Source organism: Rousettus aegyptiacus, unplaced genomic scaffold (assembly GCF_014176215.1).
Source record: "Rousettus aegyptiacus isolate mRouAeg1 unplaced genomic scaffold, mRouAeg1.p scaffold_m13_p_10, whole genome shotgun sequence".
NCBI classification, from domain to species: Eukaryota; Metazoa; Chordata; class Mammalia; order Chiroptera; family Pteropodidae; genus Rousettus; species Rousettus aegyptiacus.
Window position 1 is genome coordinate 50,476,852 of NW_023416285.1, and position 25,983 is coordinate 50,502,834.

The 25,983-nt window shown below is 37.5% G+C and overlaps 1 protein-coding gene across 5 annotated transcripts in view; it reads right to left on the reverse strand.

Moving 5' to 3' along the window:
* The window catches only part of BTC (betacellulin), a 42,339-nt gene extending 17,950 nt beyond the window's left edge, over nt 1-24,389 (reverse strand). For all 5 annotated transcript variants that reach the window (XR_004953104.1, XM_036227857.1, XM_036227856.1 and 2 more), the window contains exons 1-2: nt 23,951-24,389; nt 4,471-4,566 (exon numbers count right to left, since the gene is read on the reverse strand). Coding sequence is in view for 4 of the 5 variants with exons in the window: in XM_036227857.1 (XP_036083750.1) it covers nt 4,471-4,566; nt 23,951-24,014 (160 nt within the window). In the remaining variant the exon portion in view is untranslated. The remainder of the gene's footprint in view (nt 1-4,470; nt 4,567-23,950) is intronic.
* Between the last annotated feature and the right edge of the window lie 1,594 nt (nt 24,390-25,983).

Genomic DNA, 25,983 nt, shown 5'->3' on the forward strand with positions numbered 1-25,983 from the left:
TCAGAATACTTTTTTTTTGCAATTGTTATTACAATGTTTATAGCCTCATAGTATCTCAAACCCCTAGTTAGATATGTAGTCATATCTCAGTGTAACAGATTTAAAAGTACATGCTCAATGTTGAGATAGAAATCCCTCAAATGTTGAAAAGAAGAAAGAAAAAGGTATAAAAATACCTATAAATTTATCTTTCAACACAGAATATCTGTCCTAAAAAAGGCAACAGCTGAAGCAAAGAAGAGTTTAAGTGTTTATCAAAGAGTTTGTAGAAAAGTCTCTTCCTGGTCTGTGAGGTAGGGCCTTCAACCTTCTGTCCTTTGCTTCCAGGCTTCTTCCCAGTAGGCAGTCCCTCATTTTCCAGTCTTCTTAATGGCAAGAGGTAAAAAAAAGTTTTTATTTTTTTAAGCTAAATTTCCTTCTTCTCTTGCCAACGGTCTCTCTGAGACAGGGGCATGTTAATTTAAGATGCCCTTGAAGAGTGCAAAATTTTACATTTATTGTATTTGAAGAATCCCTTTTCTCTTACATCCAAGGCCATTTCCTACAGAAAGGTGAAAAGGTGTGTTACTCTGGGAAAAGCAGACTAGATCTAACAGGTGAACTTGTTAACTCTCCTGTGCTACTAGAATATGTTTACACAGGGGGTCAATTAGATCTGATCAACATGTCTTTTAACCTGCCAACCATTTCTGAGCTGATAGAATCACTTAGAGGTGCTCTTTTTCTTTCCATACCTTTCAATGAAAAAGAAAAAAAAAATCATGTTGAAGTGTGAGTGTATTTACATATATTTAAAATTACTCATAGCTGGTGGGCAAACAAAGAACAATGAACAGAAGGAGAACTTGTATTTCCTTTTGTTTTTAAAGAGCACGCACCATGGAATTCTTATGCCTATGGACACTTCTCCCATTTTCCTTTGCTGGTCTTCTCAGTTCCCCCAACCTCTAAATTTTGCAATGTTTTGAGGCTCAATGCTTTCTCATCTCTTCTCCTCTCACCTCTCCCTTTCTTGGTGTTTCTTGGCTTTAAACGCATTTCTGGTAACAATTCCCAAATTTATGTTTTCATCCCAGATTCCTTCCTCAATGCTAACTCCATTTGGTTGTCTCACTGGCATTTCAACTAACACTTCCAAAATTGAACACCTGATTTACCCCCTTATTTACTGCAATGATCATTTTTCATCTCAGTAAATGGAATTTACATCCTTTCTGTTATTCAGGCCAAAAATCTTGGAGTCATTTTGACTTCTTTCTCTTTTATTTTACATCTGTTGGTTGTATTCAAATTAAATGCAGAATCATCCCTCCATCTCCATTATCCTGGTCTAAGCCCAACATCATCTCTAGGCTGGAAGTAGTCTCCATGACAACCACCTTTAACTAGACTGCTCTTCTAACTGTCTAGTCTGTATACAGAATCCAGAGTGATGTTATTAAAACTCACTCATAGTTAAAGTTGGTGGCCTCATCATCCTTGGCAAAGCTCTACATTACATTGCCCATTACCTCTCTGATCTCATCTTTGACCATTTTGTTCATTGCTGCATGTTTTGTACCTGGAACAGAACCTACTGCATAGTGCATGTTCACAAATATTGGTGGAATGAGTAAATGTTTTACTCTAGAAAGCAATCTACAAATTAAAAGCAAAATGTTTAGAGATTGGGACTATTTGAAAATAAAATCACAAAATCATTTAGAAACAGGAATAGCTCCTAAATATCATTTGATATACTTCTTCATTTTACAGTTTAGAAAGTAAGCCTTTGAAAACTTAAGTGACTTGCCCAAGGTCACACAGCAGTCAATAGAGACATGAATCTTTAGTTCTTATTTGGACTTTTCTTTCAAGCAATAACTTTCCAGCATTTCTCTCATTTGTACACTCAGCATTCCGATCTCATGTGATTCTAGCAGTCGGCATAATGATTAACAGACAATACACACTCCAGAAACGTTCACCCTATGTTGGGTGAAGGGGACCAAAGCTTTGCCACCCCAAAATATACGCTTTGGGATATTGATTTTAAGCTGGTTATTAAGGAACAGAGGATTCAGAAAGAGGTTTTACCACCCCTTGCCACCCATCTAAAAGGAATTTAGATGCACAACCTGCTCCGGGCAGGGAGATATCATCACAGATAACTATAGTTTAATAGAAACTAGTGTGTGATAGAGAGGTACCTAAAACAAGGGCAATTTGTCAAAGTCTTCTCTGTGTCCCATTGTTAAATATGACTCAGCAAATATTTATTTACCAAGCATTTGCTTTCCATATGCATGTGAATATTCTTCCTGCCCTTCAAAGTCCCGAACCACAACTCTCTTTCTCCTTAGCTCCGGAATGAAGTGAAAGTCTCAATTGCTCACCGTGTTGCTGGGTCTGATAGTCTTTTGGCACTCCCACAAGTACATACTTATTAAATTTGGTCATTTTCTCCCATTAATCTGTCTCATATTAATTTGATTGGTAGTCCAGCCAGAAAAACTTAGAGAGGTGGGAAAAAATTATTTTCTGATCCCCTCACAGGGTATACTGGTTACTGTGTGACTTTAAAAAAACTAAAAAAAAAAAAAAAAAAAATTAACAGATTGAAAAAACAATTTATAGTTGTTACAAAAATAATATAAAGTTTACTCAAAAAATTAAAAATATAACAAATATATGATCCAGCAATATCTCACTTCTGGATAGTTATCCAAAAGAATTAAAATCAGTATCTCAGAGTGATATCTTCACTTCCACATATACTGCAGCATTATTCACAATAGCCAAGGTGTGAAAACAACCTAAATACCCATCAACAGATGAATGGATAAAGGAAACGTAGCATATACATACAATGGAATTCCGTCTTAGAAAAGAAGTAAATACTGCAGTGTGTCACATGGGTAAACCTGAAGGACGTTATGCTAAGAGGCATACACCAGTCACAGAATGACAAATATTATATGATTCTGCGTATATAAAGTATCTAAATAGCCAAATCCACAGAAATAGAGAGCAGAGTGGTTGCCAGGGCCTAGGGGAAAGGGGAAATGAGTTGTTGTTAGATGAGTATGAACTTTCAGTTATAAAAAATGAATAATTTCTAGAAATCTGCTCTATAACATCATGCCTGTAGTTTATAATACAGTATAAAAATTTGTTAAAAGGGTAATCTCATGTTAAATGTTCTTACTATAATAAAAAAAATTAGGAAACACATTTAGGTTATGATGAGGCAGATCGTTTAACACTGTCAATTGTCAGCTTATGAAATAATCTCCCAAAGGAAATATGAAAATGCCATCATGTAAGACATTTGAAGTGACTAAAGAAAAGCACAAGAAAATGCCTTGTTCTTCTTTCTCTATGGGTGACAAGACCCATATAAGCATGACTTAAGACACAAATAATTCCACAGCCTATGGGCAGTCTCCAGACCACCCACTAGTGTCAGGAAATAGAGGAAGATTTGGCTGGAACTGATGACTCACATCACGATGACTTGCTCAACATGTTTCTGGCTCAGTTACGGGGTGTTAAGAAAGGAGCACTTACCACCAAGTCACCACACTCCCAACTTGAAAAAGTTTCCAGGGAAAACAGGAGGCTCTTCTCCACTCCACCCTACTTTTGGAATTGGTTTCTGTTTTTGTTTTGTTTTGTTTTGTTTTGTTTTAAATCAGAAACAACCTGTGTAGAAGACCAGACCATACAATCTATAAAGGACAGACAAAATCTTAGACTAGGGGTCAGCAAACTACGGCCCAAGGGCCAAATCTGGCCCATAACCAAACCAGTTTCTCTAAATAAAGTTTTATTGAAAGACATCCAAGACCACTCATTTGCATAATGTCTATGGTTGCTTTCACAGTACAATGCCAGAGTTGAGTAGCTTCAACAAAGACTGTATAGCCCACAAAGCCTAAAATACTTATTATCTGGTCTTTTACGAAGACAGATCCCTGCCTTAGACTAATAACTCTGAAAATACTAATTCAAAAATCTCTAAGGTAAAAGATGTAAAAATGATTGATTTTTCCCACCTTTTAAGTTAAAGAAAAAAATAATTTGAATATGATATGCCAACTTTCTACAAATCTGGTCCAAGATAGTGCATGCTAGAGTCTAGAGCACACATCTGTGGCACCTAAAGTAGTGTCATAATTAAAAATGGAAGCACTAGAGTCAGAGAGACTTGAGTGTCAATATTGGATTTGTTATTTACCAGCTGTGTAATCATCATCTTGAAATAATGTAAAAAGTATTATCCAGCTCACTGGGCTCTTTTAAAGAGTGAATGAATTACTATACATAAAGTACTTAGCACAGTGCCTGGTACATTAGTATGTGCTCAACAAACTACCTAGTTATAAGATTAGAATATTATCAAAAAATTAAACTTAGGGAAACAAGTTTCCAAGATTAAATATGAAGCTGATGAAATAAAAATGCATCACTTGTTAATTTAAGCAATACCTGCACAGTTTTCTCCAGCATCTCTGCAGAGAAGGTCATTTTCAGAACTTCTGGTTGAATTCCCATCTGCCACAACACAATGGAGGATCACTGGACCTTGAAGTTCAAAAGGGAACCACAACAAACATGAAAACTTAAAAATTTCCTCAATGCAAAATAACAAGCCAGTGTTTATATTTCCAAGTCACTCTCCCACAGCAAGGGAGGGTACACAGGTAGGCATGTCTCGTATTTTAGGTTCAGTGCCACAGACAAAATTTGTAGGCCAGCGTCATTTACGTCTAACTATGCACCTTACGTGAGGAAACTTAACCATAATTTGTGATGGAGCCTTACCATACAAACAGAAAGCAGAAGGAGTTCTCAGCCACCGGATGAATATACTGAAAAACATCCAGGGAGGATGGATCAGGAATTCATATGGCAAGTACTCTTTCCATTCCACAGAGACCCAATGTTTTTCAGGTATTAACTATTGTGTCCTTCCTTCTATAAAGATGAGAACTAGATGTTCAATTCATAGGAATTATTTTAAAATTTTGGGTTCCTCCAACTACTTATCTTTGTCTCTGAGAAGGACAGCTTTTATGGAAAACTATGGGGGAGAGTGGAATATTATGTTGTGGTTGGAATAATTTGGAACACATGTGTAGTTTTTACCTAAACCTGGTTCAAAGAAACCAACTGGAAAAAAGCACTTATGAGATTATCAAGGAAACTTGACACTGACTGGACATTAGACAATATTAAAGAATTATTATAGATAAAATGTGATAATGATACTGTAGCTTAGGTTATAAAACAGTCTATATCTCTTAGAAATTGACATTTAAATATTTATTAATAAAATCAATGTATTTGAGTTTGCTTTAAAGTAATCCAACATGGGAAGGGAAATATAAGATAGTGAGGAAATGTTATAGATAAAACAAGATTGGCCACATATTGATAACTGTTGAAACTAGATGGTGGGTATATCAAGGTTTAATATACTGTTCTCTCTACTCTTTTTTTAAAATAATTTTTTAATTTTTAAATTACAGTGGGCATGTGATATTATATTAGTTTCAGGTGCATAACAGTGAATGGACATATACATATATATTCTTATGAAATGATCACCCACATAAATCTAGTACCCATCTGACACAATACATAGTTATTACAATATTATTGACTATATTCCTTATGCTGTACTTTACATCCCCATGACTATTCAGTAACTACTAATTCTTACTTCTTATCTACTTTTATATATATATTTGAAAAATGTTTATAATAAGAAGTTTAAGAAGGGAGCAGCAAGGAGAAATAAGATGGCTTGGGAGTTAGCTGGTCCTGAGTTCATGACCTGTTTTGCCACTTTGCAACTATGTGCCCTGGCAAGTTTCATAACCTCTCAGTTTTGTCTTTGGCAAGGTGGATATAATCATTATCTCTTCTTCAGTGTATTGTTGTGAGGGTTCAACCAAGTAAGCATGCAAAGCACTTAACACATTACTGGCATGCAATCAATGCTTAATTAAATTGCTTACTATTATGCAACTGGCAGGAGTAGAATAACTTACCAACTGGTCGTACTAACATTATACATATAGTCAATGGTTTAACTACACATGTTCTCAAATTCAATTCAGTTCAACAAATATCCATGAGCATCCAGAAACAGATAGGCGGCCAGGACATGTTCTACTCCCAAATTTCTCCGAAGCTACTAAGGTAGGTAATCAGCCAACCAATTTTTGTATCAGAGAACAAAAGTGTCTGGCAAGTTCAGAGACCACAATAATTTTTGAAAGAATCTTCCAGAGAGAGATTCTTTTCTATCTATTGAATTAGAAACACTTTTTTAAAAAAGTGGCAAGTAGCATGGAAACAGTGAAGAGTAATGGGCACTTAAATCCAATAGTGATGGGTAAATTCACACTACTTTTCGGAGGACAATTTAGCATTGTATGTGCTAAAAGCAAAAAGCTTAAAAAAATGCACAAATGCTTAAATCCGGTAATTTCATGTTTAGTAATTTTTCCTAAGGAAATACTTAGAGACACATAAAAAGCTAACTATAAAAATTCTCTATATGACATGATTTATTTAAAAAATAGAAATATAGTTAAATGTCTAACAATAGAGAATTAATTAAATATATGGAACTATTTTCATGCAATAAAATGCTATTCAGACATAAAAAACAATTTTCAAACATTTAATCAATTTCTAAGTATGAGAAGCTGGCTACAGAACAGTAATGTGTTATATGTGTGTGTCTGCATGCATGGGTCTGATAAATATTTAAAAATATATAGATAGATAGTTTAAAAGGTGAGCAAGTAGATAGAGAGTTGCCTATACTTGTTAGGGAAAAACTTTTCATAATTTTCCTTATTTGCAGTTTCTAACATTGCCACTAACATATTTTGATTTTTGCAACAAGAAAAAAAGGAGTTTCTCAAATTTTTAAGAAGTGCAATTTGGCCACCAAATTTCTAGATTTTTAATATATTTTATCCAAAAACATAGCACTCTCCTTTCTCACTTAGAACAAATCAGAAACAATCACTTAAGTCTTCTCAAGCACAAGAATTTTACATTACTCATCTTTGCAATCCTGGTATCTAACATAGAACATAATGAATTCATTTCAACAAATGATGAAAGAATAAATAAATTCATCTATAAACAAACCAACAAAATCTTCAAATTTAAAACTCCCAATATCAAGTTCCAATGAAAAATTTTAATCAATTTTTTATTATTATAAAACAGGTTTCATGTATTTAAAAAATCCCTTACATGGGCCTTCTTCACGGGCAGAATCAGGAAGACTTAATTCTGGAGTTAATCTGTTCTAATGGCGGGAATTAAAAAAATAAACAGAAAAGCTTCTAAATCTCATAGAGATTCAACATCTACAAACTGGGGATGACAATATCTCTTTTTCAAGCTTATAAAAATTAAATAAATTAACATAAGAAAAGAAATATGACTTGGCACATAGTATATACAGTGTTTAGTCTACTTATGGTCTTTCCCACTATCACTTATAATTTAACTCATTCTCTGCTTCCACCTAACAGAGGGAGTTCTTATTCTATTGAAGTCCTTCCTTGGGCCTCTGAACATTCTGGCAGTCTGGGGGCTTGTGCCCAGCCTCTCTTCTGCTAATGCTCACTACACATTCTGGTATCAGCTGGTGAAAGGATGCCACTGGGGAGAGACCCTGGAGAGGACCCCTGAGGAGAAGGCATTCAGGGGTAAACCGGACCCCAAGCACAGGGCACTGGGGCAGTGTGCATTGTTTCTCTACTCCCACCCAACCAACTTCATGTCATAGGCTGGTGGTCATGAACAATACCTAGCCTGAAGAACCATTTCCTTGGTTTACATAGTTTTTAAAATTGAATCAAGGCAGTTCATTTTAAACCTGGATCTTTCTGCTTCCTTAAAAAAGCAGAAGGTCTGGCAACCAACATAGGTTTGAAACACTTTCATGTCAACAACTGTTTGGAGATAAGTAGCAGGTGACATCCTGAAATGCCACAGACTCCAGGCTTGCTGTGCTCATTTATTTCAACCGCCTAGACCCTGACAGGCATTTCAGCTTATTAATTTGTGTGAAGCAACTCAGAAATCAGAGAAATGCTCACAAAACCATCTGCTTGATATTCAAGACTGCTTCCGAGAAAAAAGACACTTTTGTTCCATCCATACCTAATTGAACAAATATTTATTAGGCAGTATGTGTTTGGTACTGGTATTCGAGACACTGAAGGTTCCAAGACAACAGATAATTTTGTTGTTTCTCAGTTAAAGCTTTTCAATGATTCCATTGTAGCCAAAACAGGGTCAACAGAATTCAAACGAATTAATACAGCTCTTAGAATCTCAAGGAGCTCACGTTCTGGTAATAAAGACAAACACACACATCTTTAAGGTATAGTTTAATGAGCATGACAGAGGTGATGCAGGAGTAACACAGGATGGAGAATTAGCTCAGCCTAACACAAAGACTTAGTAGAGAAGGTGAGAACTATGGTGAGTTTTTAATGAGGAATAAATGATTTTTTAAAGCATCAACTAATTTCTGGAAAATAAAAATTGTGTAAGCAAGATAAAATAATCATAATTTATTATTTGTTTCAATAGTGGATAATATTTACATGGTAATAATAATGTAAATACTATATTTTAACAAAAAACTGTCACAAAATCAGAGCCAGTAATTAGCCCACATACACCATGTGAGAAAAATGGTTGTGATTAATCAATATTTTTTCTGTGTCAGTTCTGAAATGTTTTGAGTATCACCTGTATAGTAACTATACTGGAATTGTAGGAGAAGAAAAACTTACTAGGTAAGTTTAAACTTGACAAGTCAAGAAACATCATTCCAAGTAAATTTTTGTTTTTGGTTGTCCCATTAAATATTGAGGTCTTATTTTGCTTACAATAGAATAAAATTTCTAAATCTCTTGTACTTCAGGGAAGCAGTATATTTATGGGTTTATTTGTTCTTTTTTGTTGTTCTGTTATGTTTCATTTTTACTTTTTACCTTTAAAAAAGATTTTATACTTGGCCCTTTTAAATATTATTATGTTAGATTTACCTATCATTTAAATATTTCACAATCTTTTTGATTTCTTATTCTTTCATTCAACCATACTTCCCCACTTCACATGACCCAAAAAATTTCTCAGGTGCACTAAAACACTAAAAACCAAATAAAACAAAACAATATTAGATTAGTTGTATTTGCTAAGTGACTGAAAATTGAGAATCTATTTCCAGGGTTAGTTTTTAAATATCAACTCCACTCATTAAATTAAAGACAAATGGAAAAGAAACCCATTTCTAATTGAGTGAGTCACAGCTCCATTTACTTTCACGCACTTTGAGATTCTCAAATTAAAAATTATGAAATGTATTAAGAGGATGATTCCTGTCAGTCAGCATGGGGGATGAGGTCACTGGGGACAATACAAGCATTGAAAGACACACAGTGTGACAAGGAGCATGACCCACTGTCTCAAAGTTACTGCTAATGCTGAGGTAAGTCATACACCAGCTGGGTCAACTATTTAAAAAGATCAAATGTGACCAACCTAAATAGTTACATAGTTTGTATTTTCCTCATTTCTGAGTTGAATTTTCCATTTTTAGAGCCAAGGGCTTTTTATGTTTTAAAAATAAATATAACATTATCACACATTGTCCATTCACTTATATTCTGATAATTTAGGACATATTTTTAGATTTCCTAATGTGTCTACTAGACTCAGTGATTTCCTGTCTCGTAGTAATTTTATTTCAGGATTCGAACCTTACTCCATCTTCCATTAGGAAATTCAACTGTAAATCTAAGAAGAATTTATCAATCTATGAATATAAGCAGAAATTGGAATAGTATTTCAAAGTAAAATCCCTGACATTTCATTTATTTTAGAGGAAAACAGTTTAGAATAAGAGGAAAAGAATAGGTCCAGAGGCAAATGGAGCTGGATATGAATTCTGGATGTACGTTTCAATCATGAGCTTTGTGATTATGATTCATTTAGTCAACATTGAATTGCAAGGGTCCCCATGCATAAACCAAGGCCCATAATATGTAACTTATGTGGTAAAGATTTAGCTATGTGTTTAAAGAAATGGAAAAATATAAGTTATGAATTATTAACCTTGGTAATGCCTGGCACAGGGTAGTCACTCAACAAAATAGCAGCTATGAGAGGCCTGAAATAAAAGGAAAGAATTCTAATTATTCTTGTAAAACAGTAGATTCTCATTCTCATAAGTGGATGTTGACAAATTTCTACATTTGTGATGTGATTTGATTTGTACATAAAATGTTTATGAAATAAACTATAAAATACACATGCATATACAGTACATACTACTATTCTAGTATGTACTGAGTGAAGCAAACTGTATGTTAGTCTTTCCATATGCTGTTTCTTTCCAGTGTTTTTTTAATAAAGATGTGAAGTGAATGTGCTTCAACCAATTAATGGAAATACGCCATCATCTGCATGTATGGCTCCTTGTATTCACAGTACGGCTCTGCCAGTGACTCAGCATATTGCTTATGTCAGACGGGATTACTGATTCACTTAGTTGGTTAAGTGATTCAATAACACAAATACAACAGATAAAATCAGATCTTAGATGGTACTATCTAAACCAAATGGATTATAAATCATGTCTCCAATTTTGGAACAATGAAGTGGAAAAAGATTTTAAAGTTTAAATCAATATTCAGAGTAAAAACTATAAGCATCTAAAGAATTTCCCCTTTGTATCTTTATTGGCGAGAATAAAAAGAGAAACTTGAGTAGGCATACTCAAGAGAACATTTTCCAAGTCCAAAAAGAGAGCACATCTAACACGGAGTTGAAAAATATTAGGGGTGGAAATGATGTTTAACATTGGGCTTGTGGTTGGCTGAGACAAAACCTATGAATTAGGTGAAGTTGACACCGTGTTCTTCATCTTTTTTTTGTTAACTTTTTCCTTACCTTTTTATATTGTTGTCTTTTGCCCTCCTTTAAACCAGTATCCTCATACTATTTCAACATTTCCCCAAATAGGCCATGATTCTTTAACATATTTTCCTTTCTAAATGTATTTGATTTCAAAGCAGACTTGCAAAGAGAGAAAAAATGGAAACGAAGACTAGAAGGAGGCAAAGCAACGCAAAGTGTATGACCATCATACTGGGCAGGAGTTCCAAAGTGAGCCACAGAGACACAGAAATTTGCTCAAATGACATGTTCACTTATACAGGGGCTGTGTTCAGAAAGGGACTGCAGCTTGAATGAGTCCATGGGAAAAGAATGAAGGAGGAATTTGTCCCAATCACTTTCATCGCCCATTTCCTATTGAGCAAAATGCTCTCCCAGTGGGTGCTAACTCCCTTAGTCTCTGTCCCCTTGGTGAATGAGAGGCCAGAATTCAGGCCCTGGGACACAATGTTGTATCCAAGTCCAAAAAGAAAGGCAACTCAGTAAGGGTGAAGAGCTGAGCAAGAGACAAAGGAGGTGGTTGAAGGGATCTTAAGAGGTGCACGATGTTTGTGTCCCAATACAGTAAGGATTTGAGGCATCAGGACATCTCACAGAGAGCCAGTTTCCAGGACAAGGAGGGAGTTTTCCAAGATCACTCAAATCACACCACCTGGAGAACTGCTTGAAAAAACTGAAAGACAGATTTCTAGATTTTCAGGGCCAAGAGGAGAAACAGAGATAAGGGGAGGGAAACAAAAAGAGGGTCTTCACAAATAGCTTATGTCCACTCAAAATTCGGAGAGTAAAATATGAACTTCTTCCTCCTCCAATGTAAAAGTATATTCCAAATAGTAGAAACAGTAGCTTGCTGTTTAAGAAAGTCTAAGAATGATGAATACCACTTTTCCTTAAGTCATAAAATTACCCCTCAATCTTGTTTTTAAAGCCCAGAGATGGAAGTAATTTAACAACTTGTCCTACACAAACTAACTCATATATCTGAAAACTGTCAATATCACAATAATATTTTGCCAGTAAATCAACCTCTTTCCCTGCCCCACTGTGATCATTATTAAATCTGTGGAAAAAATTACTAAATTGAATGAGACCCCATAATATCCTATAGCTAGATTTCTTGGAAATCATCAGGTGTCAAAACTTGACTTTTTCATTCTCAATTCTTTATGATAAGACCAGATTAGACAGTCAAACATTGTAATACTTTAAATGAAAAGCTTGTGTGCTCACTGAGTTGCCATTATATTTCAAAGAGAGGAGGCCAAAAGAACCAAGGAAAAAGAACAATTTGTTATCAGGGAGGATTATCTGAGTATAAAGTGAGGAAGAATAGTGGAGTGGGTCTCAGCATCTACCAATAACACAGTCTTTGACACATGAGGAAACAGTCATCAAACTTTAATAATGGTAAAGAAAAGAACATAGGGTTTTGAAGTAGATGCTTATCCAAACTGGAAGAAACTCCAGAATTTAAGCCCTTAGAGAGTTAGGGTTTTTACCTTCCTATATACTTTCCTCTCTGGTTTCAGTATCTTCATGGGTAAAATGGACATCAAATCTCTTCTCTGATTTCCTCATGTTCATGGAGTAATATAAATAATGTGAAAGTCCTTTAAAATGTGTAGTAAATTAAATAGATAGGAGTACTGACTTCTCACTTTGCCTATTCCTGCTTCAGATCCTTTTTTCCTAGGTACCAACCCTGTAACTCTACCTTAGCCCTTTGATCAATCTTTGCCAACTGAGGGGCATAACTACATGTTCTCAAAAGGAATAAGGACTGATAGTACAGCTCCATTTCTGTTCTTTGTTATTTCCCATGATCACTCTTCAGCTTAGAAATTGGGACCATTTCCCTGGTTAGTGGGACCTAATAGCTTACTCAAAGAGAGCTGTATGTACGTTTCACAACAGGCATTATGTCATAGGATGATGCGAGGGGTAGAATGTGAGATAATTGGTGGATACATCAGAACTTATGTTCAGTTACTCATTTTCACTAGATGAGTATTGTTTTGGAAAAATGAAAAGAAAGCTACCTAGAATTTCCTTATCTAAACTCGAGCCTCCAACTCTGCTTCCTTCAAGACCTCGTTTTGTAAGCCGGCTTCCTGACCTGTCTCGCCACTCTTTTGGCCCTCAACTGGCTCCCCAATGCCGCTCACCTCTGTCAGCTTTCTGCCCTACTGGTTTCCCTCCTCTGACTAGCAACAACCCTTTCTACCCTACCTTAAGGATTTTCTTACCCAGCTCTTCTTCTATTCCTTTCAGACCATCTACTTGCCACCCTGTTCACCATGGTTCCCTTCCCTGTTTCTACTCTATCTATGCCCCTACTCCTCCTCCTAGCCCCTCTTCCTAGTCCATTGGACCCCTGGTCCTTGCCAACACTCCAGCCATCCTAGCCAGACCTGAAGATTCATGAATATCATACTGAAGAGATGGTTTGCCTACTAGTGGGATAGTTCTGGTGCAGTTCAGAATTTCTGGGACTGTGGATGGCTTGCAGCCTGACTTGGTGAACAAAGAAAATTGGTGATAACAGAATAACTGACATTCAGCTTGGAGGGTACCAGATACACTTTTAACAAGTTCTCTTTTCTAGTGAGTCTGTCCTTTTCTTTCCCTGTCTCATCAGTCAGCCTGCATAAGCCTCTACATTTGTAATTGGCTTCTCTCCATGGAACTTGGTCTGCGACCAAAGAGCAAACAGCAAGACTTGTGACAAAGAAGGTGGAGAAGAGTGAAGAGTGGAAAGCATCTAATATGATCTCTAGGAGGTTTAATATGAAAAGTCATGTGGACCTGGAGGATTTTATTGTGTTTACACAATCACAAGAAAGCCTATGTCTTGGCACAATAACCTGGAGGTTTCTGAATTTTATTCACCATGCTGTCCAGGGACCAAGGACGAAATACCCAGAGACACAGACTGAAAGCTAAGAAATTGGATCGTTTTCTGAGCACTGTGTATAGGCTGGGCTCCTATGAGTGCAAAATATGCAAGTGGAATTGCTGCATCTTTGACCAGTAAGTTCACCACATCATGATAGGGAGACAAGTGTGGCTGCCCTGGTCAGCTCTGCCCTGTTCAGATCTTCCTAGACCTTTTGGTTAATTGACCGTATAGCCCTCCAGATCACTCATCGCTATGGGATTGCAAAGGGTCTGCAAATATACCAAACCTGTTCATCGTTATAAATTGTGGACAGTGCCATCAGATGGTGCTTGTGGCACAGTAAGAAAGTATATCTCAAAACCAATAGATCCAGGTGTTTTGCAAAGATACAAGGTCAAGCCACAATGTGATAACCTCAGGCTAAACCACTTCAGGGTCTACAAAGACACCACTCTGTACAAGGCTAAAATGTGGAGCTTGGGAGACGATTGCCACAGGTAGTTTTCTAGCGGTGTTGTCAACCTATCTTTAATGCCCAAAGTATGTGCTGCCCAGATAAAGTTACTTTAAAGCCTAAAAATATATAAAAATAAGAAAACATAATAAATAAAAACTAAACTTATAAGCTACCTGATGTGTTTGAATGTACCAAGAGGAGAGTTTGAGATAAATTAATTATAGACACTTAAATGCAGATACTTAAGCATGGAAAAAGAGACAATGGCTAATTTCAATAAAAAAGAGAATGTAATATTATGCTAATTGAATCAATTATGAATAATATGCTCACAGTCATAATAAAGTTAATTTACCTAAGTAAGGTGATGGTGATATATTGAAGGACAGAGAATGAAGAAATAATATATGTGCTTATGATAGGGCATTGGAGTATAAATACATAGTTTATTTCCTATAGCAAGAAGTAAAATCAAGAACTAGTACTATAAGGATATTAAGAAATATGGAGATAAATCCCAGAAGAGATAGCTAAAAGATAAGAAAGAAATTGTCTCTGGAGAGTATAAATTGAGAGTATAGAGGGCTGAGGCAGGGTCTGCTGTGAAACACTATTTGAATTTCTAAAAACTGTACTATATTAGTAAAAATAAAAATGAATATTAGTTAAAAATGTTAGGGTAAGCCAACGCAACTTGACATTAATCCATTACTATCTTTATTGATAAAACTATTTGCAGAGCCAGATATACAAATAAACAAACAAATAAATAGATATCAGGCAGTATATTTTAAGTTTCAGGTATACAGAAAATAGATTCTACTAGAATTCCAAAAAGAGGAAGTGTATTAAGTGAAGAAATCGTAGGGAAAAGTTTCACAGAAGTTGGAAACTAAACTGGACCAGCTGCAATGACATAGAAGTGAACTTGAGAAGTAAAGCTGCCCAGCTGGAGTGAAAAATTACACAAAGAAGAATTAAGAAACAATGGCCTTCTTGATGTGTATGGTGTGACTATGAAGTAATTCAATTGATTTTCTTGTGTGACCTATGAAAATAAAACTCTTTAAGAAATAGTCATACCACATTTTTCCAGTTGAAGCTTTGCAATGTCTGTTCACCACATTCTCAAAGATAGACCCAGGAAAGAATCTGACTAGTCTAGAAAAGTATTCAATAAGTATTTAGTAGTGGTGAATATTGTTGGATAGAAACCAGGAGAAAGAATGGGATGTGTTTCTTTTGTTATCCTTCCGCAAAGGCAAATAACAAGGATAGTTTATTATTCTAGTCTGTAGTTTTATCTCAATACAAGTCACACTTCCAGTCACTCTTTTTACTCTCTTTTTAAATATCAGGATAATTGTCATTTATGTAAAAATGATTAGAGCATTTTCTCACAGATAATTTTTTCTTAGGATGGCAATGTTAGAAATTTGTCTTTTGAAATACTTGAAATTTTTGTTAACATAATTTATCAATTGCAGTTACGCTAGGGATTTTCTCTTAACAATTGGATCCCAATTGATAATTATTATCCTAATAGATGATAAAATATAAGGAATGCAGAGTTGTTAAGCCAAAAACTGAGGCTTTAGGATTTAGGATTGGTGTCATACTCAGGGATAAGAAATATGAGAAGGCATGGTCACTGAATCCAATTTGGCGGGGGGGGGGGGAGTTCAAGTTATTTTTTTATTAACAAAAAATTCTTTACCATTGGTTTTCCGAGTGCCTTGCATATTTTTTCCTTCCCAGAGAAATCTACTGATAAATTTCTTAGTTGAAACTCTACCTACCAACCTCCAAGGCACTTCCAAAGTGCAGTAACATCATCCTGAGTTCTTAGAGATCTAAGAACCTTTGGTTCTTAGAGATGTAAGAACATCTCCTATTTCACCTAGGAATCACCTCTACGGTTTCCTGTAAGTGCCATCCAACAAACATATCCAAGCATGGGAAGCTGATGACAGCCCAAGGCAGCTGATTCCATTTTTTAAAGCTTTACTTGGAAGAAAATTTCTCTTAAATTAAGGTGAGCGCTGTCTTCCTGGAGTTTGTGTTCATTAATCCAAGCTATGCCCTCTGAACTAAACAAAGAAAAATCTTTGTTGAGACAACTTTTCAATTATTTGAAGTTGGCTCTCATAAACCAAAACTTTTTCTTTTCTATGCACCACTCCAACTCCTTCCTATCTTTTGAGTCGTGTGTGTGTGTGTGTGTGTGCGCTTTCTTCAGTTACCACCAATCTCTCATCTCCCATCTTTCAAGAGCACCAATGATTTCCTCACAGCTCACTCACCAGTGGCTTCTTAATGAGCCTCAGTCTCTTTTATCTCCACAGTATTTCATAGACTTGACCTTCTCAAATCTCGACCTACAATTCACCTCCACTCTTGGCTTCCTGAATTATCTTTCCCTTTTCATACAACTCTGCCATCTCTTTTTCTGAGTCCCACACCATACATAAATACTCTCCTCTTAATCTTCTTTTTCAGATATTTTTGATGTTTTTTAAAAATATTTTTTATTGTGGTAAATACATATAACAAAATTTACTATCTTAACCATTTTTAAATGCACAGTTCAGTGGTATTAAGTGCATTCATATCATTGTACAACCATCACCACCATCCACCTCCAGAATTCTTTTATCTTGCAAAACTAAATATCTATACCTATTAAATAATAACACCCCATTTCCTCCTCCCCTGACCCCTGGAAACCATCTTTCTATTTTCTATCTCTGTGACTTTGCTTTTGTCTCCTTTTTAATAATGCTATTTAATCTCACAAAATATCCACGGACTCAGTATTTGAACAAATATTTATTGAGGATTTATTGTGTTCTAGGTACTGTGCTAGATTCTGAAATAGTAATTGGTTAAAATATTCATTTATATCTTCTGGCTTATTTTCTGACTAGGTGATTGTCCAAATTGGCTAGTCAATAAAATCTTTAGAGCTTTTTAAAAATAACAAACTTTATTTTGTAATATAGGTTTCCCCCACTATCCAAGAGTAGAATGTTCCTATGAAAAGTTTTGTAACCTCAAATGGCATAAAGTGAAGAAGCGGTTACCTTGGAATACATTTTGCTAATGGATGCACAAAATAAATCAAGATAAAACACAGATGCTAGCAGACAGCATTCAAAGCCATGGCAGATTGATGCTGAGATGCTGCATGTAGTTCCTGCAGAAAGAATTTGGTGGCACTCTTCTAGAGTGCACACTACCTCTACAGTGGCTGCTGCAAAACAAATGCTGTACACTAGTTTAAATTATTACCTTTTTTTCACAAAAGCAAGAATCCTGTTCATATACGTACTAGTCTAGGTCTTTCGTAAAAGTAAAGTATTGTAAAGCAAACTCAAAAAGCCAGGGATCTGTAATTTTAGATACAGAAAAGTAGCAAAGTACAGAGCATTCCCATATACCCCTCACCCACTTCTGTTTCCTCTAATGTTATCTTCCTACATTACAGCGATATGTTTATCGAAACTAAGAACTAACATTGATGCATTACTATTGACTAAACTCAAGACTTTACTCTGATCTCACCAATTTTCCATTAATGTCCTTTTTCTGTGTTGATCCTTAGTGTTCTCTGATCTGTGACAGGTCCTCATTCTCCTTATATTTATAAATTCATTGACAATTTTAATAAGTACTGGTCAGCTTTTTTGTAGAGTGGCCTTCAGTTTTGGGTTTGTCCGATGTTTTTATAATGATTGGACCAGGGTTTTTGGGTTTTTAGATTGAACGCTACAGAAAAGTATTCCTCTCACCACATCATATGAAGGGTATATGATATTTATATGACATTATTGGTGATGTTAACCCTGACCACTTGGTTAATAGTGTTTGCCAGATTTTACGGTGTAGTTACTTTTTTTTTTCTTTTTACATCTTATGTTTTATTCTTTGGAAGTAAGTCACTAAGTCTAGCCAACATTCAAAGGGGGCAAGGAATTAAGCTCCACCTATTAGAGGAGCAGTATCGGCAGATATTATTTGCAATTATTCTGTAAGGAACATTTTTTTCTTTTCCTGGAGCGTCTTTAAAAAGTTAGATTTGTAGGAACATATTAACCAGACTTTAGTAGGTCTGGGGAGAGGCCTGATAACCTGTACTTTTTACATTCCTTAGGAGAACAATCAGATTTAGGTTCCACTTCTATAATTTGAAGTCAGCTTCTACATTTCCAAATGTTCATAGGGCATTTGAATGTCTCTAAGACAGTTCAGATAGATACCCAGAGAAAGAAAAGGCAGCTCTTAGCACATAGGTGCCATAATTCCTTTTTTCTCTCAGGTTAGTAGTCTTGGAGACGACTTTACTTCTTTCTCCTTCCTTACCTACACACGACTTGTCATTATATTCTGTAAATTCTACATTTGTTAAATGTATTCCTTTCTCTTCATTGCCTAGTCCAGATTTTCTGAGCTAGTTAACAACAGTGTTCTCTTTGCTTAACTATAATTATATTAGTATTTCTTTTTCTGATCCACTCTGCACACTAGAACCAATATTTAAACCACTGCATGATCTGTATTTTTCCCCTGCTGAAAAATATAATAGCTATCTATTACCCATTAGATTTATACTCCCAATAAAGAGGTCCTATGACATAAGTTAGAGGCCCTCTGACATGACATTATCAAGTAAGTAAGGCTAAATGAATTAATAAATACATGGTTTTGCCAAGAGGGAAATGTTATATTAGTAACTCAGCCTGTTATACAACCAACTTAAGCACTTTGAAATAAGAAGGCTGAACACAAACATTGTTAACTTTTTTGCCTCTGTTTTGGAATTAATGCTTCTAGTCTATAGGTCAGGTAAATATCATACTCCATATCCTTAAAAAATGTAAAGAATGAATACAAGCACTCCATGGCTATTTTACTTAGCCTTGCTGATTATCAAAGTAGGTTATTACCTAATCGATGTGAATTAAGATTAAATTCCCCATCTCTACTCAATCATCTAAAAATTTCTTTACTTATTTCTTTGAATTCTAGCAATTAGAAATTGATTTGAGCTATCAAGATTCTCTTTTTATGATACAAATATGCCTGGGAAAATAGCAGTCATTAGCAACAGAAAGTATACCCATTTAAATCGGACTGCTTTCCTTTTAAATTGTACTTTGGAGCACTCCTGACCAACTGGACTACGAATTCTTTGTAGGTCCAAGAGTCTGTCAGAGCAATTTTGAAAGGGTATCATGATCATAGCTTAAGGCTAAACTGCATGCAGCCCATACTCTGGCTTGTCTGGACCCTCCTGGGAAGATGTCGATCCTAATGGTGATGCTTACAAGCGTAGTTCATGGATCAGAGGGGTGACATGGGGTATAGTTGACTACAAGAGAAGAGTAAGAAAAAACAAGATGACAATTTCCCCCTGGGCTCTTTGTGGACTTCAGGAGAACAGGAATACTGGGGTGAGCAGTCTCCACAGAGGTAAGGGAGTGCCAGAGGCTTAGGCCCCTGGGACACACATAAGTGCTCTCTGTCCTCTGCACCTTCAGTTTTGGCCCAGACTTTAGCAGGCCAAGCATCAGCAGGCCACCTCAAATGGGCACCATAAAGTATGCCTGTAGTATTGGGGTCTTCCAGAATTATGTGGGGATTTCCACACAACAACCGAGAAAGGAGCGATAGCAAAAATTGATTTGTAACAGTTGTTAATATGAAAATGTGGCCTGTGAAACCTAAGGTTTTTCAAGAGGAAAAAATAACAACTCTCAACGCTCTTCCAAGCCAAAAGTACAACTGAAAAGGCCAACCTTTTAGTATTTGGGGCGTCAGTTACTTCATTTATGCAATGGGAATTTTACTTGCGTCTACTACCTGCTTTAAAACTTGAAAGCTAGATGTTACAGCATGAATACATTCATGTGTTCAAGCAGAACTTAAAACCAACTTAAAATATTAATGTTTTAGATTTTAATAAGAACATATTTTTGACCTTAAAACTTACTCATTTTATAACAGAAATATTTCCCCCCTATTTCACTGATTATAATTTTAGCTTTAGTGTTATACAGAAAGCGGATGAGAGAAACTAGAAAACAGAATTACAGAGAATGTCCCAATTTCTTTAAGATAAAAAACACTTTAAACAAAATTATTGTCCCTTTTCCATATTTCTTAATCATGCATCCTTGATTGTCTCTGTGATCACAAAGTTTGCATGAAACAAAGATCCCATTACAAAGTAAATAGAAGCTAAATACTACTTTAAAAAGATTTTTCTCTTAAATTTCCCAATAGAAATGTTGTTTTAAAGATCAGTATAATATCGAGTTGGTAAAAACCTTAGTCTCATCTAAAGCAACCTTCATTTTATAAATGAGAAAGACAATTCTCAGAAAGTTATAACTTATAGGCATCTCAGAGCCATGGAATGGCAGAGTTGGAAGCAGGGATCATGTCTGCTCAGTGCCAGTTTTCAAGGCACTTTTCACTTTTCTCACACACACACACACACACACTCACACACACACACACTAGTGTATTACACAGCACATTGCTCACATTCCTTTCAAAAATTAGTAAAATAATGTGATTTAAATTAGGAATGAGACTTAAAAGTGAAGTTTGCGTGAGAGAAAGAGAACCACTTTATGGAAACACTAACGTCAATAAATTCCGTCTTTTGGCATTTTGCAATGAATGGAACTTTTAGGGGATCTAAAAAGTCTAAATTCAATTCCCTAAGCCAAACACTCAACAGGACAGTTTTACATTTAGGTTACCTTGAGTATACACTAACACTAGATGAGAGTTTTTTGTTTTTTTCATTTCTGTCTTTTGATAGATTTTAAGAAAAAAAGTACTGTGCAATAGTAAAGAGGGAAGATTGTCTACCAGTCTGGAATAATTGTTTCTAGCATAACACTGCTGCTGGCACGTCGCCCGAGTCCAGGCCTGAAGGAGCTCATGCCTGGATCACACCTCTGAGACAATCAGGTCCTCTGCCCACAGCTGCCTTCTCATTCTCCCTCGCTGCACCTCACTGCCGAATTTATCTCCTTAAATCTTTGTTTGCATTATATCACTTCTGTAATCAAGACTTATAACGGTGTGTGTTTACCCGTTTATTGATTCATGCCCAAATATTTTAATGTGGCTTTTTTAGCTCTTCATAAACTGCGTGCCTCATATAAATTCTACTTCCTGGCAGGCTGACTGCCTATCTCTCCAGTAGAGCAGTCTTATTTACATCACCAACCCTTCACTAATTGCTTTTTCCCTTGTCTATCACGGACCCCTCTTTCCAAGTATTTCAAATCCTACCCAAGCTTCAAGGCACCCACTCTGGTCCTCCTTGCAGCTGTTCTTCACTACTCCGCTCCCCACTATGGAAGCCCCGGTAGGAGGTAGCTCTCACTTCCCTGGTTTCATGATTTTTTCACCTACTGTGTCATATTTCTTAGTCTTGTATTCCCAAATTCAACATAACATCTTTTAGGGCAGGAATCATGTCTTAGAAATTATGTCTTAGGAACTTTCTTGAGCCTTCATCCCACCCCATTCCCATATACTCTATCATCTTGCTGACTGTAGCACATTCTCAGTAAATATTTTGTCGGCCCATCCAGACAAGGTGGAGGAAGAGGACGCCACCTTCATTGGTACTGGCAAAGCACCAGTACTATTTCTGGGCCTAATTCTCAGACCCATTGCTTTTCTTTAGGTTCCAAATCACTCCACCACTAAATCATTCCTGACTTCTTCCTCTGCAGGATTTGTTAAATCAGTCTCTGCTCTCTAACCATGTTCCTAAGTCTGATCCACTTCTAACCAAGATTGCAACATCTTTTTGGCTACCTTCTCTTACTCCAAGGACACGATCAACAAAAGTTTCCATTTAGATTTCATTTCTTTTACCTCCAGAGGAGTAATCCCAGTCCTTCCCAGGCTTTAAGCTGTAGACATTTCATCTGCGAAGACTCTCCTCCTCCCACATTAATGCCCCAAGCCCAAGTGTCCTTACCACTCAGCCTAGCTAAGACTACAAAATACTGCTAGTTTAATTTCCCCTCAACCTCTTCAAAATGGCCACAATGCAGAGGAAATGCCTTGAAGTAGTAGGATTTTTCTGCTACCTTACCATACTGGAGAGCCAGGAGCACCTTGCTTCTAGTGGCACAAACCTTCCCCCGCACATGAAGTTCCAGCTCTCTCTCTGTTAGCCCTGGGTCGCAAGGTAGTGAAGGGAGCATCCAGTGGGTTCCAAGCATCCTGGTACCCCTTCCACCGGCTACCCTCCCCTTACACTAGGTGATCACACCTAGTGGTCCTTAACCTAACAAATCAGATTAAACCTTCAAAGTGAAGAAAAGTACCCCCTCCACAATTTGTCCTTAAAATAGGAAATAATATAGAGTTTGTGATGCGCTGGTATAAGCAAAGCCACTGCATTGCCAGTCGTATAAAAGTATAGCAGATAAAATCATGCATATTACATAATTTTGATAATGGTAACAACGATGTTACTGGCTTATGTATTTACTATACCATACTTTTAATCTTTATTTTAGAGTGTATGCTTTCTTATAAAAAAAGTGTGCTGTAAAACAGTGTGCCATGTTACTCAGACTGCAGCTTCATACATCTTGTGGTTGCCAAGATGTGCTTGATTTAAACTCGTGTTGCTTTATATAGCACCATGCTATATAGGCTTATACCCTAGAAACAATAGGCTATACCATATAACCTAGGTGTGTAGTGGGCTATACCATCTAGGCTTGTGTAGGTGCACGCTATGATGTTCGCACAATGCAGAAATCGCCTAAGGCGTCATTTCTCAGACTGCATCCCCTCCTTAAGTGGCACATGACTGTATTCCAAGTAAATCATGTGTGTATTTCATGGATAATGCCCTAATTGAAACATGTCATTTCCTCTTGTTTCGCTTCCCTATCAGCAATAGGCGATTCAGATCTCAGAATGTGTCTTCTTTTCTCCTCTAGCTCCTCCCAACTGCTCCAACAAGAAATAGGTGTAATAATTCGTTCCCAAGCCATTGACCAGCTGTCTCCAGGGGTCCTACCCCTCCTACCTCTGGCAGATACACACGCACCGGGCAAACAGCCCTCCACCTTGCTCAGCGCTCCCTGCTTGCATCTTAAGACAAGAAGTTCCCTTTCCAATTCCTCTCAGGATACCCGCTGCCCGCTCCAGTCTCCCATGCTCCTTCTTTAGTGGACTTCCCTCCCAGTCACTCGCGGCACGGCGCCCACTCGGCTTCAAGGCCACCCCTGTCCAGAGCACCAGGTCCAACGTTCGGCGCTCAATTTTGCAGCACGAGCAGGTCCCCCTCCCCCGGCCCCTGCTCCCCGCCCCCTCCATCCCTTGCTTCCGCCCTCTGGCCGCCGCAGGCGCCCAGGGACAGCCCCGACAGGTGGTGGTGCCCAGTTGCGCGACCCTTAACCTTGCTCTCTCCAGTCGTCCAAGTTTTCCGACCCGCCCCTGTCAGCCCCAGTGGGCCCTCGCATCCAAATACCAGCGAGGATCAGGGTTCGCCTCCTTTTGTCTCCACCCCAGACTTTCCTGCTGGGTCTCCAGTGCCCAGTGCGGCTACTTACCCAAGGCGAGGGCCAGGAGCAGTGGTAGGGAGCTGGCGCCGCTGCGGGGGACGGTCCGGTCCATCAACCCCGCGCTGCGGGGCCACGCAGCCCCTGGACGAGTCTCCCGCCTCCTCCTGCGCCCCTTTCCCAGGCCTCGGGCGTTCGAAGGGGTGCCTGGAAACTAATCTCGGGGCAGCAGGAAACGAAACTACTCCTCAGGCTGGAACCCTGGCTACAGGGCAAGCAAACACCCAGGGCGGCGGCCGACCGGCTCCGGGAGTGTTGCTGGGAGGAGAGAGCCTCCTATTTATTCTCGCTCACACCCCACCAACGAGGCGCAGGACTTCGTGGTGGTAGTGTCCAGGTTGTTCCCACCCAAATTACCCCACAGCCACACCCACACTCAAATTCGTATTGGGGCTGCCTTCGGGCCTGCTCAGCCACTCCACCTGCTGGGTCACACCTGACTTTGCCTGTCCCTCTCTCTGCCTTGGGCAGTAAACAGGTAGGGAGGCAGCAAGGAAAGAATGCACTGGAGGGGTGTCAAATGTACCCGAAGGGGCCTGCAGGCCTGTGCTAAACTCCAGAGACACAAAGGTGCTCTGGAATTCTATCTTGCTTTATTCCCGCCAATTGCTGGTCCCTTGAAGGGACCAGAGTCGATGTTCACTGTGATTAACCTCACACTTTGGACAATTTACAAACCTTTTTTACATATATCGTGTATTGGATATCCAGGAATTTTGGCTCATCAAGAACGACTTTAGCAATTTCATTTATATTTTTATTTATCGATTTACTCATTTATTAATTGTATCTTTAGTTATTTATTTAATTCATTTACTCTATTGGATCTGTAAAAATCAGAAGGGTTTTTGCCTGTGACTTGCCAAGTGCTCTCGCTACTTCATCACACCTCTTCTTTTATGGGGAGGTAGAATCTGATGGTTCTGCACCAAACACTTTCTGGAACACAAAGGCATCCTCACAGCCTTCAAGGACATAAAGTAGCATCCATTGTTACCTTATGTGATTAATATGTTTGCCTCCACAATAACTAAAGAGTACAGCTGTTTTACAGTAGGATCTATATTCTTCTTACAAAATCAATGTGGAACCATGCCCTCTTAGAACAGAAGTTGTATTTCTATAGCATCCGAAGCCCAATAACACTCATTTACATATGAAATGCCATTCGGATGTTTGCCCCTTCTTCCCATTGTTTTAATTAAACAAATTATTACACATTTTTCTTCCAAAAGTGATATTTTAAAACCAATCTACATCATTTTCATGCTCCAAGCTACCTAACTATCCAGAAGAATAAACATTAGCTGTTAATTTTCCCATATTAGTCCACATATGACAGATAGAGAGGGCTGGCATGGGATTTAGGGAAAACCAAGGTTGTGGGATAGACCATTACTGCACCCAGATACAAAGAGGAGAACAAGAAGGTAAGGATTTGGCACTGTTTCCCTCCCTCCTTCATCCTTTCTGATCAGGACCCTATGTTAAGGCATCTTTCACTCTGAGATGACATCCTAGCCAGAAGCAGTCCTGATATCTGCAACAGAATATTGCTATTTTATTTCCTTCCCACCGATACTAATAGAAAATAAAATACACTTAAACGAAAAATACTAAATTTTTATTGAGTATTGTAAAGTGCCAAGACTTGGTGCAAGTATTCATCATTCATGCCATTCGAATGGTAGATTAACTTTTCAGGGCACTAGAGAATGAAATAGTGTAATTTAATATACTAAATAGGCCAGATAAATTAATAACCTTCCCTAAGGGCTTTATTTACTACCAGAAATAAAATAAGTACTCTGGAGAACATGTTTTTCAAATTTCCTGACACTGGAGGTGCAATCTCTCCAAGGTCAAGCAACCTCCTTCCTTCCCTCCCTCCTGGTATCTCTCTTCCTCCTCCTACCCTCACCTTCTTCTCCTCCTTCCCCTTCTCTTTTTCTTTGTTCATTCATTCATGGGGGGAGGTAAATCTAGGATCCAACCATAAATTTCAGAAGAGTAGATGGTGAGAA